The sequence below is a fragment of the Bison bison genome, unplaced genomic scaffold (genome assembly GCF_000754665.1).
Source record: "Bison bison bison isolate TAMUID 2011002044 unplaced genomic scaffold, Bison_UMD1.0 scf7180017863946, whole genome shotgun sequence".
NCBI classification, from domain to species: domain Eukaryota; kingdom Metazoa; phylum Chordata; class Mammalia; order Artiodactyla; family Bovidae; genus Bison; species Bison bison.
Window position 1 is genome coordinate 748,949 of NW_011494518.1, and position 12,654 is coordinate 761,602.

A 12,654-nucleotide genomic window follows, 5' to 3' on the forward strand; every position below is an offset into this window, starting at 1 on the left:
TTTTCTTTGCCCTGTTCTGTTTGATATGTCTATTACAGATCTAGATAAAAAGACCAAAAATAAAATATATAATCTGAGGGTGACAGAACAATTGAGATGATAGAAAATAGAGTAGAATAGTTGATGGAATCATTATATGAATTATGACATGTTCCTGTGACAACTGATTCTGAGAAAATGAAATTCAGTTGATATGATAGCACTGTGTTGCTTTTTGGCTAAGAAAAGATGTAAAATGAGAAATACATTATAAATAATATGGCTTTAAAGCAGTACATGAAAAAAAAGCTTTGAGGTTTTGAATTCATGATAAGTTCACTGTTTGTCACCAATGTATATGGCTGCCAGAAAAAGCTATTCTTCATCATCTCCCAGAATTTGCTCAAATCCATGTCCATTGAGTCAGTGATGTCATCCAACCATCTCATCCTCTGTCATCCCCTTCTCCTGCCTTTGGTCTTTCCCAGCATCAGCGTCTTTTCCAATGAGTTGGCTTTTTGCATCAGGTGGCCAGGAGCTTAAGCTTCAGCATCAGTCCTTCCAATGAACATTCAGAGTTGATTTCATTTAGGATTAACTGGTTGGATCTCCTTGCAGTCCAAGGGATTCTCAAGAGTCTACTCCGGCACCACAGTTCAAAGGAATCAATTCTTCTGCACTCAACCTTTTTTATTATCCAGCTCTCATATCCACACATGACTACTGGAAAAACCATAGCTTTGACTATACAGACCTTTGTTGGCAAAGTAACGTCTCTGCTTTTTAATAAACTGTCTGGGTTTGTCATTGTTTTTCTTCTAAGAAGCAAGCATCTTTTACTTTGGTTACAGTGTAGAAAACAATTGGGAAGTAGAGATAGGAGACTGTATGGAGAGTAACCTTTTATGTATAAAAAATGAATGTGATTTGAATTGTTATTGTGGCATTGGAGATAAAATAGAGGAGGGGAAGGTGGGAGAGATACTAATGGGGTGCACTTCGCGAGACCTGGTACTCCACTAATGAAGAGAGTGAAGGAGAGGGAGAGTCACTAGAGAATCCCAGAACTCAGGAAGAAGCACCTCCTTGAGAAGGGGAATATTGAAGGACAAATTGATTTGCTGTGGAGATCAAAATGTAGTTTTTAACAAGCTAATTTTGATCTCATGATATTTGATCTCCATGAGATTTCTTCCTATGACATAAGAAAGACATGTTACGTAGGTGATTGAATATCTGGAGTCTGGTCAGTTTTTAGATTTGCTACAGCAAAAACCTGGAACTTTTGATTATCTGGCTATAACCCAAGCCTAATATATTGTTAATAGAACCTTCAAAAGAACATAGCCAATCTAATACTCTGAGGTTAGATGCAGTGGAAAAAAATGGAAGTGATATTTTATACATCATTTGGTAATTATACTAGTTACTCTTTAAGCTTGACAACTTAGAATGACTATAATGTTGTGGCTATAAAGGTGGCAAGACCAAGAGCTAAATCTGCTATTATTTTCTTAGAGTCAATATTCCAATCTAATCATGAAACATCTCTAAAGGAAGAAAACCATGTCCAGATTCTTCTATTTACATTGCCAAGTTTGTTTCATATGATGCTGCCATCTTGGCCGCAAGCTAATTATTGGAAGAATCAGGTTTTAGTCAGAGGCAATCACTTAATCATTCCAGTGGTCCATGAGATAACCTTTGTTAAGAATCCAGGAAAATTGAAGCATCATTCTTGATGGTAAGTAATTTTCCAAATCAGATTTTCTCTTTGATCAGAGGGAAGGGAAGTGGGGAAAAGCAAAAATAGAAAAACAGAAGCATATGGAGAAGAACTTACCAAGGGGATGAAGAGGATCAACCAGAGAGTGGAAAGCAAAGAGAAGCAGAAACAGAGTCACAAGTATGACAATTAGTAGAACAAGGTTTAAGGGACATCCTCTCCTGAGCAGATGACAATAGGCTGAATTCCCTAATTCATTATGGTTATTCAACAAGTTTTTATTGACCACCTGTTTTGTGCCAGGAACTGTACTAGATGCTGGGAATATCAAATGAACAAGACTGTTATCATGGACACCTCATTATTGGTACCTAATGATTGGGGCCATGGAAAAAATTGAGGTGGCGCTGTAAGGATGTAGACAGCAATGGTAGGAGGGGCAGTTATCAAGAGAGAAAGACCTTTCTGAGGAGGGAACAGTAGCTGAGCCAACTGTGAGGCCACTGGGTAAAGAGTTTCTCAAGCAAAAAATGTGGAAAGCACAAATGCTCTGATATGAAAGTGTGCTTGAGATGTTTATAAATAATGAAAAAGTCCATGACATTGAACCCTAATGTGAACAGGGGCAGTATGAAAGGAGATAAGATCAAAGAGAAAGACCAGTGCAGCTCATTCAGGGAGTTGTAAGCCATGATTGGATTTTTCATTGTATTCTGAATGTGACAGGAAGTTTTTGAGGATTTGATCAAGGGGATCGCATGATCACATCTGTGAGTTAGAGAAATTACTCTGGTTTGTGTGTAGAGATTAGATTGTAGAGGGTCAGGAGCAGAAACAGGAGAGTAGTAGGTAGGCTACTTCAGCAGCCAAGGCAAGAAAGAATGGTGGTCACACAAGGCAATAGCAATGGAAGATCCAGAAAACAGAGTAGGGGTCATTCTTGAAATCAGCACTAACACAAGTAGATGATGCTTTGGTAATGGGGAGTAGTCAAGGATTATGCAAAGATTTTTGTTTTCGACAGCTGCATAAGATTTATTGAGATGGGGAAAACCCAAAAAAGAACCAATGAGTTTGGTTTTGGACGTGTTAAATTTGAGAAGTTTCAATAAGTGTCATTCATTCAAGTGAAAAAAATTGGTAGCTAGTTAGAAAGTCTGAGGTTCAGGAGATGCGTTAGGCCTACAGATATAAATTTGGAGGTCATTAGTCTATCATTCCTGACAACGTACCTGTTTAAAATGGTTTTCTCTGCTCTATTTCTTACCCTCTGCCCACCTCTGAACTTTCACATAGAACTTTCATCATAAGAGGTAACCTGGACATGTCTCTATTTCCAGAAATCTGGTGGGGCCATAAATACCATAGTAATTGAAAGGGGGAAAATAAATGAATATAGGAGCTGGGAGATGAGTCTATCTGGGCATTAATTGCAATGACATTTGGTAGATGTAGCATCTCTCTCCTGTCACTTTGGCCTCTGTGTCCAGTAACTCCTCAGAACCTAATATGAGAGAAGAAGGGAATCTGGCTAGTTTGTTTTGTTTTACTAACTAGCTACTCACTGGGTCATTTGGTCAGAGTGATTTTTTTCAGAACTATAAATCACTCCTGGTACTACTTTGCTCTCCCAGCAAATATTTATACACTCAATAATTGCATATTCCACTGCAATTTGAAGAATTATACATTTCAGAGCAATTGTATTATTGATTTTGCATTTCAGTAACGTTTCCTTTACTAATTCATCTTTCTTATGATTGAAGTTTCTTAATGTGCTCACAATGCACCATATGTTACTATTGCTTAATTCTGTCCTGAAATATTCATTTCTGTCTCTAAAGGGACAAGTGGACTGATTTCTCTTTTATCAGAAGCAGGAGACTCTCCTAGGTATTTACAGGTAATAAATAAGGACCTAAGTGGCTTATCCCCCAATAGCCTCATGAAGGCATTTCTGTGCTTTCTCAAGTCTTTAACTCATGAAAAAAAAAAAGATTATCATATGTGTAAAATATGTACAATATGACTAATGTCCTTAAATGTTAGGGTCCCACATTCTTATGATATTAGAGAGCTAAATATAATGAAAACTATGAGCCCTTGGGATTTGATTTTAAGATTTTCCTTTAAAACTAATGCTATTATTCTCTAAGGACATGAGAACAGTCTTTATTTAGTTAAACTAACCCAAAATAGAACAGAGGAAATCATTAAATGAGTGAACATATATCTTTCGTTGAGGCCCATTCATGCCAAAACTGTCGTGTCTTAAAAGTACAAGATGGCTTACAATAGGCAAAGTATCTTCAAAAATGATTACACTGGTCTTGAGAGAAGGAAGCCTAATAGCCTCAATAATTACCCTGAAATGAACTACAATGCTGATTGCATTATTTACTGTAGTCTCATGAACAAGCAAGCATGATATTTTATAGCTGCGCAGGAAGGAAGTTTATGGAAAGTAGCTATTAATGTGTCCATTTATATCCCACCTCTCTGTAAAGGCCCCAAATCTAGAGAGAATACAGAGTGGAAAATTTCACTCCCGATTTAGACATCTCTCTAGACTCCAGAGTAAGCTGCTCAGCTGGCTTCTCTTGCAGTTGAAACAAAGCTGGACGACTGCATGATGAGCCCCTGGGCCAGCAGCCCAAGAGCCAGGCTGGAACATGAGCTGCTGGACTCTCCTTCATGTCAGGGATACTCTTGTGTGAGAAATGAAAGAAGCCTTCCCTGAAATTGATGTCGGTCAAAATTCAGATGCACTTAGATGTACTTTTAGCAGTTCTAATTTGGAGGGGAAGGGTAGAAACTCTGGGAGAATGCTGGAACCTGAGCTAGCCTTCTTAGTTGTTATTTCAGCAGCTGTTATATGTACAGCTAATAGCTGTCTGATTGGGTTTCTTAGAGCTGCTTCTGACACAGGACAATGAAGCAACACTTTACATTGTATCTGTCCAAAATTCAAGAACTACTTTGCTTAAGCCTAGGGGAAAAAAAAAAAAAAAGATAATTAACTGTGAACATCGGCAAGAGTAATTAGGGGTTCTACAAAAATCTCTGCAAGGAAAACATGTGAGAAAGGGTAAAAGGAAACTTTTGTCATTATTCTGGAAAATCTGAACGTCCAGACTACGATTTTGAGACATATCTAGTTATTCCTTCTTCAACTGTTTCACTCTTGGTTAAACAAGGTTTCAAATAACATTACCTTACTGAAAGTCACATTACCAAGTTGTAGAGGTGAGACTAGATGTAGCTTTTAAGCAGGTATAAGGTGTCTGAGAGCAGAATGCCTGTCAGCCATGAACTTAGCACTCTCAAGAACCCGAAACAGTACCTGAACAGTACCTTTCATGGCGGGTGCTGTGTACACACTCTGCTTCCTTTGCTTAGGGGTTGCATTCTGTGCCTGGATAAAGAAAAAAAGGAAAAGTCTTATATTTGGATAAAAGGTACAATGTCATTAGCCCTTTGAGAGAAATAAACACCTACTAACAGTTTAAATAGAGAAAAGAAACGACTACTAATCCTTTGCATTTTAAAGAAAAACATAAATGCCAGGACAAAATACACTCTGAAACTATGACTAAGGTATAATTATATCTGTTTGTTGAATTGTTAATGGTTCTGGAGGGTTAATGAGAGTCTTTGATAAGTAATACCAATCTATAACCCTATGGAATTGAGATGTTCAATCTAATAGCTTCATTTACTTGAAATTAGTGTTGAGGTACTTTTCCTTCATATGTTCAAAAGATCTTTTATAACAAAACTGATACTTAACACTCTTACTTAAGCACTTTGGATCAGAATTAATTTATTGGGGAAGAATTTTTTTGCACTAAAAATGATATAAATTGGAATACTTTTCAGGGCCAAAGTTTTAAAGTTTAGATGGAGATAGACATATAGATAGATAAAGGTATGTATATATGTATAAACCATTATTCATTATAATAAATTATATATATGTGTTCTATACCTCAATCAGATTATATCAAAAACTCCTTTTTAATAGCGTATCTATTAAATATTTCAGTATGGCAAAGACTGGAGTTTTCATGTCTGGAGCATTTATTTTTGCTTCAAAAAGTTCGAGTATAAACAATTGCAAGATACTTTCTGAGGATTGTGCTAGGCTTTCCATCCATATTAGAAAGAACATAATGTATAGAGGCTGAAAAATACTAGAAACTGTTTCACAGTAAATAGAGCTTCAGGTATCTTTACTCACACGTACTGAAGCTTACTTGCCCTCAAAGGAGTCACCAAGATGTTGGTATTTAGAGAATGCAAAAACAATCTATTAAAAACTGAAAAAATTCAACCAAATAGTTACTGAATCCATATCAACCAAAGCAAATGGTACAAGTAAATTTCCCCAGAATAGAGTGTTGTGATCTGTCTATTATGCACAGATGCAGGCAGGGCAGCTCTACCTTAGTATAAATGTGTGGATGACTGAGACTTCTGTCTCTACTGTATTCTGTTACATCTGGTTGATTTCAAGAAGCATTCACTTCCAGTTTTATTATATATTTATTCCCATATATACATATTCAAAGATGAAGTAGAAAATTAATTCTACATAAAAGTTGGTTTGTTTAGTAAAGTTTATTAAGTAGTAAAAACTATTTTTATGTAGGGATTTAGTTTTCAAACCATTTCATGTTTATAATTTCAATAAATTTTTAGAAATGTTTTGAGAGACACGTTCTGGTATTTTGTTCTTTCTACATTGCTGTATGCCTACTCATGTGGCCATTGGTTACTGAGTCTGCATGAATCCGATTCAATACTTATTCCATTTATGGACACATTTGCTCATTTTCTTGTATTTTGTATACAAACCCTTGTATAACAAAGGGTTAGCAGCTACCCCAGCCTCCCCTGGTTCACATTTTCAACCTGAAGTCCTGCATGTGTGTGTGAAGCCTCTGGCCTCAGGGTCTGCTCTCGGTTCCACACATCAGAGAACCTTTAAGAGGTGTCTGTCCTCCACCTTCTTGTTGCAGGATTCCAACACTGGCTGCCCCAACCTGTGATGGTCACACTCCACCAGCCACTAAACTGAAACTATCAATACCATATCTTGACTCTAAAATCAGTAGTTTATATTAGAGGTTTTTCCCAGGGGTTAGTATTTCGTAGGTGGAGAATCAAAGGTAGAGGTCACAATTTAATGACACCATTTTACTGTTTATCCAGTCAGGAAAAGCACATTAAATAGTTTATACAGCACAGTTGTATTGATATCATATTTTGCATCACAATCAGATTGAGCTGGTTGTGTTTTTAGCTGATTGGATTGGACATATATTTAACACAAAATAGAAGAAAACTTACTTCTGCTTGTGTGTTAGTCACCCTCTTGTCATCTATTTCTGCAAGAGAAGTAGGTGCAATTTAGATATGTTTTCTTATAATATTCACATTAAAATTTCAATAACATGGAACAGAATGAATTAATCATTTTCTAATGCTTATACAATATCCATGACTTAGTCTAGTGGCTGAGAGGGAAGCGAGACACAGAAAGAAAAAGTTGCCTTCTGAGATAACCCTCTCCCAAAGGTTTAAAAGGGTAATAAAAAAATTACACTGAAATCCCAAATTGCCCACCAGCAATCCAGAAGGAGGACCAGGGAAATGCCTCAGACCAGCTGTTGGCTCATGAACTTCACAGTGTTAAGGCACAAATAACCTCTCCTCATGGATTTTGCAGTGTATTGACTGTAGCCTATGTCAATTTTACCTGTTTACCTATAAGCAGAACAAAATCTACTTTTCCACTGAGCCCAATCCTGACTCTAAGAGAGGCAGCCCTCTCTTTTCTATATGCTCCTGGAAAGAATCAGTAACTTTGTCAGAAATATTTCTTATGACACATCTAGGGCAACTTCAAAAATATTTTTAAACATCTTGGAGTCTCTAAAGTTTCTTAAATACAAATGTCCATTATTCAATAAAAATTACTAGATAAAAAAAGAATAATAACTAAGAGCATATGAAAATGCAGAAGCCAACTCATAGGTGATTCACGTATTGAAGTTCACAATCTAAGACTATGATTAATACATTCAATGAAAATAGAAGGGGACAAAATAGATTTAAAGATAAATCATTTTAACATAGAAATATAATCCATGAAAAGAAGCAGCTTCAGAATTTCAACAGATAAGATCTCAATTTAAAATCCAATGGATTAGGGGCATGTTGAATCTAGCAGAAGATACAAATATGTTAATGAAACAGGAGACAACTCAGTAGTTATCCAAACTAAAGTACACAAAGGGAAAAAAAAGAATGGAAAAAACAGAAAAGAGAATAACCGACAATTGAGATACAATCAAACATGTGTAAAATAAGGATAATTGGAGTCCCAAAAGTAGAAAAGGGAGAGAATGGAAGAGACAATGATCAAGGATTAAAAAACAGATGACACTGATATAAGACACTGAATAAACCCCTAGACAGAAAGAAGAAAACCAAAAGGAGAAAAAGGAAAATTGTGCTTAGACTTAACAATAGCAATACTTCTGATGGCCAAATATAAAAGAGAAAATCTTAAAAGCAGCCAATTGAGGAAAAAAGTCTTCAAAAAGCAGTAAGGTAGACCAAAACAATAAAACGATGGAATCAGATGGTAAACATTTAAAGTAATCAACCCAGAGTATTATATGTAGTGAAATTACCCTTCCACAATGAAGATGAGATATTAAATCCTGCCTACTCTAAGACAGTTTTTGCTTTTTTTTTTTTTTTGTAATGTATATCTTTCTTTTGGTCAAAACTGAAGTAGTAAAGCTCCTTGTCCAATTTCTAATTTTAAGATATTGAAAATTTACAATTTTTCTGATTTCCTTTTGAGTGTAATTATGGCAGTATGGTTCCTGAAATAATATTTCTGATAAAAGCTTGTTGTGTCTTTATTCATAAACACCATTAAGAATGCTCAGCATATGTTTCAGTTATACGTTCTGCTCCATTTAATAAATGAGCTTATATACTTTGGCAGAAAACTGAGATATTATCCTAAGTATATTTATATTTTCACTCAGCATTCTTTTTAATTTTTTATAGCCCCACTTTGTAGGAAGAAATTAATTCTGTTGCACAGAGGAGTAGCAACAGAGAAAAGCAGTTTAGTCCTCTTTTTGAGGTATCCTAGAGATTTAATCATGACATTGGTGCCATCTTTGACAGTCTCAGAAGGAATTTACCATCAGATCTCTGAAAACAGAAGTGTTTCTAAATAAAACCACATTTCAGCTGATTATCTTCTATTTATATACCTTTGAATATATATGTATTTTTTGGAGATCCTTGGATCACAGCTGATGAGGAGATAATCTGTAGTTGAACCCTATAGAGAAGGGCAGACTCAAGGACAAAATTTCCATAAAGGCTTTAGGTTTGCTAGTTCAGGAATGATCACTGACCCACAGGTCTTCAGAACTGAATGAGAATAAATCAAATACAAATGAAATAGCTGTGCACAGTTCAGCTCTTCGTTTTGCATGTGAATTTGTCATTTCCTTGTGGTTTTAGCATTTTAACATAGAATAAGTCAGTTTTAAAGTACCAGAGAAATCTATCAGATATTTCTTATAGTAGGGGACTAGAATATTGCCTTGTTTCTTTCTAGCAGGGCTATGCAAACTCTCCTAAGACAGCTATGGTAAAGCCTCTGTTTTTGACTTTTTATCAAACTCTTCACTTTCCAAAAGGAACTCTATTCATGAGCCTTCTCGCTGAAAACCTGCTGGGCTCTGTTGGAGGCCTATCATTTGGGGCTGTGAGTTAAACCACCAGGCAGTGGTTTCAGCTGTGTTTTTCTTTGGGCTGTTAGATTTAGTCAAAACTGGGGCCCAAACTGAAGCCGCCAGAGCAATGAATTTAAATGCATTGGAAAGGGGGATGTGGGAAAAGCAGCAAACAGTAGGGATAGCTTCACACTGTCGTGCCAAGATTCACACAGCTGTGTTTTTCTTCTTATATTATTTATAGCTTTCCACTTTTAATTGACAAAATTCGGGATATAGCCTCATTATCAAATAGATTTTTCTCTCTCAGAGCTCCCCACGAAATGGTTCATTTTTGTGGCCGCAGAAAAGAACCAGGTACAAAGTATTCTATGTGGCAACAGTGAAGGAGATGACAAGGAAAACGCAAGATGAATCATGTTGGGTTATTAAGAAAGAACTCTCAACCAGTAATTGTCTTGTGATAGAGGTTAGAAATATTCCAAACTACTTTTATGCTTATATTTCATGATTTCTGCTGTCATTTCCAAACACAGTAAAAGAAGAACAGAAAAATCAGATCATTTAAAACCTCAGAAGTCTGTTTTTCATTAGTAGTCTTGATTTTTATAAACTTGGTTTCTCTTATAAAACATTTTTTATCCTACCACAGAACCAGCTTATGTGGGGGTCAAAGAACTGTTGCATCATCTTATCAGTTGTAATTTTTAGTCTTTGGTAAAGTTTTTCTTCTTGTTTGGCATTTGGATTTCCCACATTTGCGCCAAGAAAATAAATTGATTCACTTAATGCATGGGTTTTTTTTTGGGGGGGGTGGGGATGACATCTGTTTAAACAGTTACACTCATTCCAGTAATTCTGATTTTTAAAAAGTCTATCTTGTTTTCATTGAATTACCTAGAAAGCTGATTATGTCATATTTTATATCAATTTTATAGATTTTAAAAAATATCAGATATTTCAGGTAATTGGACTATCAAGTAATTATTTAACAAGCACTTATTGTCTTCTCAGCAGTGTGCTCTGTCATTTTGACCTAATAAACCTAATACTTTTAACAGAGTATGATTAATGAAGGTTTTATCCAATTCAAAACACTAAAATCTCACTATTCTATCACACAGAATACCACAGAGGTATTCATAGCAGAGTCCCCAAATCAAGACCCGTAACTAAGAGTAGGGAAACAAGGTGAACACAAGAAAATTATTCAGAAGTTAATCATTTAAATGGTGATGATAGGGAATTTCAAGAAAATCTACTTTAGAGATAGGTCTAAGAGGCATTGATATGAGAACATATTTAGCTTCTTACTAAAGTTTAGAATATTTAGTACTCTTTCCACTTCATAGAATGCCTTGTATTTTTTTTTTTTTTCCCCACTAGCTGTTAAAATTGACAGGGACTTTTAAAATCTGATTTGCAACTTGTACCAGTCCATCAGAAAAATATGGAATAATTTCCATTTTTAAAAAAGGTAATGGAATATAAATGTAAATTTCTTAATGTTCCTTTATAGCTCATAAATTTAATTACTTGACATAATTGTTCAACCTGAAAATATGATATCAGTGTATTTCTAATATAAATTGTCAGCTCATAATTTTTGAAGACCAATTTTGGGGGCTACAATTCATTAAGAAAAACTGGGAAGCAACGCTGCACTTAAAATTAGATTTAAACGTATTAAGAAGCCAATAGAAGTGGATATTTGATAATTTTGAGGCTTCTGTACCTTAATCAAACTGCTAAACTAAAGGATTTCTTGTTTAAGTCAAATTCTTATTTTCTTTTTGAGATCCTCCACTGAAAAACAATTTAATTTTTTCCCAAATTTTTTGCATTTTCAACTGTGTAGATGTACCACTGTGAATTTCAAAATAATTTTATCTAAGTAGATCTATCATGAACAGACTATTATAAAATGATGTAAAGTAACAGTTTCCTTTTAACTAGATTTATCTATAAGAAGTAAAATTCTCTTTTTTAGCTATAGATGAAAGATATATTCCTAAAAGTCACAAAGTATCTCCATATTAAAAATATATGTCCCTATAAACATGTGGTAATATTTTAATAGCTTAATCCACTATAGGCATTCTGTCATCAATAGTAAATGTGTTTCTGTTAGGAACAGAAAGGAAGGTCAGTGGAAGTATATCTTTACAATCCTATCCCACTTCATATAACTTTTGTAGATTTGAAAAATATAGAAGTTAGCTTTTGTCTTAGAACATCTATAAACATTTTCTTGATGTCATAGGCAATATTTCTCCAAAAAAAGATGCTTTATTCACTTTTAAAGCATGGAAGATTAAACATCTCTGTAATCTAGTTCTAATTCAACTCTTAGTATTTTATCTGTCCTAAAAATCGTAACCTTCATACACTCTCTGTTTTCTTGTCTCAAATGTAATTTACTTGAGGATTTTCAGTATGCTCTAAAAAGCAATGATTATTTATCAGATCAGATCAGTCACTCAGCCGTGTCCGACTCTTTGCGACCCCATGAATTGCAGCACTCCAGGCCTCCCTGTCCATCACCAACTCCCGGAGTTCACTCAGACTCACATCCATCGAGTCAGTGATGCCAACCAGCCATCTCATCCTCTGTCGTCCCCTTCTCCTTGGCCCCTAATCCCTCCCAGCATCAGAGTCTTTTCCAATGAGTCAACTCTTTGCATGAGGTGGCCAAAGTACTGGAGTTTCAGCTTTAACATCATTCCTTCCAAAGAAATCCCAGGGCTGATCTCCTTCAGAATGGACTGGTTGGATCTCCTTGCAGTCCAAGGGACTCTCAAGAGTCTTCTCCAACACCACAGTTCAAAAGCATCAATTCTTCGGCGCTCAGCCTTCTTCACAGTCCAACTCTCACACTCATACCTGACCACTGGAAAAACCATAGCCTTGACTAGACAGACCTTTGTTGGTAAAGTAATGTCTCTGCTTTTGAATATGCTATCTAGGTTGGTCATAACTTTCCTTCAAAGGAGTAAGCATCTTTTAATTTCATGGCTGCAGTCCCATCTGCAGTGATTTTGGAGCCCAGAAAAATAAAGTCTGACACTGTTTCCACTGTTTCTCCATCTATTTCCCATGAAGTGATGGGACTGGATGCCATGATCTTCGATTTCTGAATGTTGAGCTTTAAGCCAGCTTTTTTCACTCTCCTCTTTC

The 12,654-nt window shown here is 35.7% G+C and overlaps 1 protein-coding gene across 2 annotated transcripts in view; it reads right to left on the bottom strand.

Moving 5' to 3' along the window:
- The window catches only part of PPP1R1C (protein phosphatase 1, regulatory (inhibitor) subunit 1C), a 120,298-nt gene that overhangs the window by 61,289 nt on the left and 46,355 nt on the right, over positions 1-12,654 (bottom strand). For both annotated transcript variants that reach the window (XM_010833845.1, XM_010833844.1), the window contains exons 3-4: positions 7,058-7,095; positions 5,060-5,120 (exon numbers count right to left, since the gene is read on the bottom strand). In XM_010833845.1, coding sequence (XP_010832147.1) covers positions 5,060-5,120; positions 7,058-7,095 — 99 coding nt within the window. The remainder of the gene's footprint in view (positions 1-5,059; positions 5,121-7,057; positions 7,096-12,654) is intronic.